This window comes from Lipotes vexillifer, unplaced genomic scaffold (genome assembly GCF_000442215.2).
Source record: "Lipotes vexillifer unplaced genomic scaffold, Lipotes_vexillifer_v1.1 scaffold402, whole genome shotgun sequence".
Taxonomy (NCBI): domain Eukaryota; kingdom Metazoa; phylum Chordata; class Mammalia; order Artiodactyla; family Lipotidae; genus Lipotes; species Lipotes vexillifer.
This window is the reverse complement of record NW_006798409.1, coordinates 3,427,620-3,431,327: the sequence shown is the minus strand read 5'-3', so window position 1 is coordinate 3,431,327 and position 3,708 is coordinate 3,427,620. Positions and strand designations below refer to the sequence as shown.

At 56.2% G+C, this 3,708-nt stretch overlaps 1 protein-coding gene across 1 annotated transcript in view; it reads left to right on the top strand.

Annotated features, from left to right (window-relative positions):
- Positions 1–3,708, top strand: part of SIM2 (SIM bHLH transcription factor 2) — a 47,026-nt gene that overhangs the window by 29,983 nt on the left and 13,335 nt on the right. Inside the window, 1 exon segment of the mRNA XM_007470493.1 lies at positions 230–336. Within this exon segment, the coding sequence (XP_007470555.1) occupies positions 230–336 (107 nt within the window).

Here is a 3,708-nt window from a genome sequence, read left to right as displayed (position 1 = left end):
GTGGCTTCAGAAGGACATTTCTGCTCATGAAGAGTGCTGTGTCGTGCACTGGGCTAGAGCCCATAGACTTTCTTGTAAAACAAAGATCATTCTCAGTTTCCAAAATCAACACTCTCTCCACCCACCCCCAAGCCTTTTAGCACTTGATTAGTTGGAAAAACCAATGTTAGTTTAAATGAAACGCAATCTGCAGGGCATTGTAATTCACGGAGCCACTGCCCTCCCCCAGGGTGACCGAGCTGACTGGGTACGAGCCACAGGACCTGATAGAGAAGACCCTGTACCATCACGTGCACGGCTGCGACGTCTTCCACCTGCGATATGCGCACCACCTCTGTGAGTACTGTGCTCACCCTGGCCAGGAGCCCTGGCAGCCTGGGAGGGAGCGCCGAGGACAGAGTGGGGGCAGCGTCCCTTGTTTGATGCAATAACTACCCATCGTGTACCCACGAATCTTAAACATCAAGCCTGTCTCCAGGTAGCCCTTGCTTTCAGCACAGGCACTCACTGTCACTTCTCAACTATCCAGTGAAACCCTGGCGGGTGTGGGATGATGTGGAAGTTGCTGGATTCTATTCAATAGATTATGGATTTGGAACCTAAATTTCTGTATGACGTCTCGATAGCAGTTGTGGATAATGTCAACAGCAGTAGAAGAACTGATACTTACAGGGCCCTTACTAATGTCTGGCACTTGTTTGTTTAAGTGATTAAATCCATTACCAACCAAGTGAGGGAGGTTCTCATGCTCATGATCCTCCCTTTGCTGTTGAGGATGCTGAGGTTCAGAGAGGTTAAGCCACTTGCCTATGGTCACACAGCAAGGAGGCGTCATAGCTGGGAGCTGAATCCAGTGAATTCGGCCTCCAACCGCTGTCCATCATCGGTTGGGAAGCTCAGGGAGACCACAGGTTTCTAGGATGGGAGAAGTCCACGTAGAAAGAGAAAACCAACAGTATTCCACTTGTCAACAGAGGAAGTTTGGGGAACATCTGGATGCAAGGGTGGGGGTGCTCGTCACTGAAATGGTGAAAGAAGTAACACTTTTCTCGTAGAACCAAATCGAAGCAGCAAATAACTGGGATGGGGTAGAATACCTCATCTTCCCGCCGTCCAGCCCCGCCATGCTAATGGCTGGTCCAGGGGTGCTTGTTAACGGGGTACGGGGGGCTTCAATGTGGCCCGGGTGGCACGTCCTCCTTCTTGCTGTGTGTTGACTAAGAGGCATCAGAGGACAAGATGCTGGTGTTGGTTGCAGCTGGGCGACGGGTCCCAGGGCTGCTCGGTCCTCGGCCACGCCATCTGCCTGGCCGTTTTGTGGCGACTGGGACTCAGGCAGCCCGGCAGCTACTAGGGTATGGCTCTCCTTCCAAGTCACTAAGGGCAGAAACCCGTGACACCCGGGAGGCTGGCTGGGCGGACGCCATCAGCTTTCTCCTGCTCCTTGTAATTCACAACAGCATGGAAAAGCCCCCGTGCACGGAAATATGTGCAGCTGTGAGAAGCTTTTTATGTCTTTTTTTAAAAAAATGGCCAAATCATGATCTCATGTAAGCCTCCCTGACCTTCTCGAAGCCCCGCTTGGTAGGAAGCAGCTGCCTAGTGTTTAGAAGGGCTCCGTAGGTCAGGTCACTGATATGGGAGCTAGAAATCTTCCTTGTGTAAACGGCGTAGGAAGTGTGAATTACAGAATTAGGTCTTCGGGAGACCTGAAAGGCAGGGCGGGCGGTAGAGGGGAGCTGCTGGGAACCTGTGCTCTGGAGTAAGGGGGGTGGAAGAGGCACCTGCTGGAGGCTGTGCACCACGGAACAGTCTAGAGGGAAGGACAGGCGGTGGCGGGGCGCGGGCAGGGGAGCAAATGGGAGGGTTCACAGCTCCACACCTCCCTGCCACTGTCAGGGTGTCCGAGGAAAAGCCCCAGCCCTGGGGGTCCCAGCCCCGTCCCCTGAGGCAGGAGCACCGTGAGCCTCTCCCTCCAGCACAGAAGTTGAAAGCAAACCCTTGAATTACACGAAGGGAGAGTTATTTTTCAAAGCAGGGCTGCAGCGTGGGAAAGTAGCCTGTAAGCGCAGAGAAAGGAAGCTCACGGAACTAGTCTTTGTTTCAAATACCATTTTTCATCTCTCACATTGCGTGGCTAACAGAGGAGCACAGGGTGTTTCAGGGGGAACAAATTCAGCTTGTATTTTGGAAACGTAATGAAGGCCGTGGTGGTGGCCAGTGGGAGGCTCACGTGTCCCCGACATGGACCAGATGCTTTTTGCACAGGAACCAGAGGGGAGCTGGGCCGGGTGGGCCAGGTGAGGCTGGGAGGTGGAGAGGCCTGTCTGTGGGTGGGACAGGCCTTTGGGTGCTCAGGCCTTCAGTGGTCCTGACCACACGATGGGTCTTCAACTTGTCCACCAGAGGCCCCCGTCTTCCTGAGCTCATCTGACTTCCCAAACCTACCCACGGGGTTTATTGGAGAGGTCTCCTGCGATTTACGTGATGAATTCGCCTCACTTCATTTGGAATTGGGATTTCCAGACTTTGCGATTATAGAAAGGTCCCTGAGAGGGAAGGTGCAAACGGGCTTCCAAGGGACACGCAGAAAAGGCGGAGGGTTTACACACCAGAGGGAGCACGGCTTTGCCAAATGAGTTAGAATTGGTGAATCAAAGAAAACAGAAAATAGCAGTCTTGGCGATGATTGCTACTGTGCTGTGACTCTGACCTTCACTGTGGCCGAGAAACCACCGCAGGGGCAGCAGGTGCAGAGCACAGGGCAGCGAGGCCAGGGGACAGCGGCTGTGGCCTCGGATCCCACCCATCTCCCCTCCACCAGCTTCCCTGCCCCCCCACCCCATGTCAACGAAAGCCGAGTGACAGCCGGAAACAGCCGAGACCTCTACCCATACGTCGGGTGGGAGTGGGTCTCCCGGAGCTCAGCCTCGGCTCCAGCCTTGGAACCGTCTCCAGACGTCCCTCAGGGCAGCCGACACGCTTCCCAGAACGTTACTTCCCCTCCAGAGCTGCAGGAGGAAAGGGAAGACAGTCTGCAACCGGGGCAGGTGTTTGGAGGTGGGTCTTCAGGGCGTGCTGTTCGGGAGATTTTGAAATCTCTGTCCGGTGGTCCCTGCGGCCTCACTCTCCTTCCCGGGCTTCCCGTTCCGGCCTCTCCAGCCCCAGGGCTGCTTGGCATCTGTTTAATTTCCTTAAAAAACAGGAGCTGAGTCTGAGGTTCAAGGGCAGTAGTTTATTTGGACAGTGGCTGAAGCAGGGGCAGTGAATGGGAAGCGAGGTGCGGAAGGGAGGGAGCCATCGAAGGGGCGTGTCCGGCAGCTGCTGCCACAGGCCACCGGCCCTCAATCCCCCGGGCACCCTAGGAGGCCAGGCAGGACACCTGCCTCAGCTGTGGCACTGAGGCGAGAGGGAGTGGGGGTATTTATACACTCCAGGCATTGGCTGAGGCTGCTCTTGGTGTGTTGTACCCCTTATCTGCCAGGGGCTCAGCCAAAAAACAGCCTCGGGGGGAAGTGGGGCCTCAGGGTGGAGATGGGGCCCCAGGGTGGAGATGGGGCCTCAGGGGGGGAGGTGGGGCCTCAGGGGGGAGCTGGGGACTCAGGGTGGAGATGGGGCCCCAGGGTGGAGATGGGGCCTCAGGGGGGGAGGTGGGGCCTCAGGGGGGAGCTGGGGACTCAGGGTGGAGATGGGGCCCCAGGGGGGAGG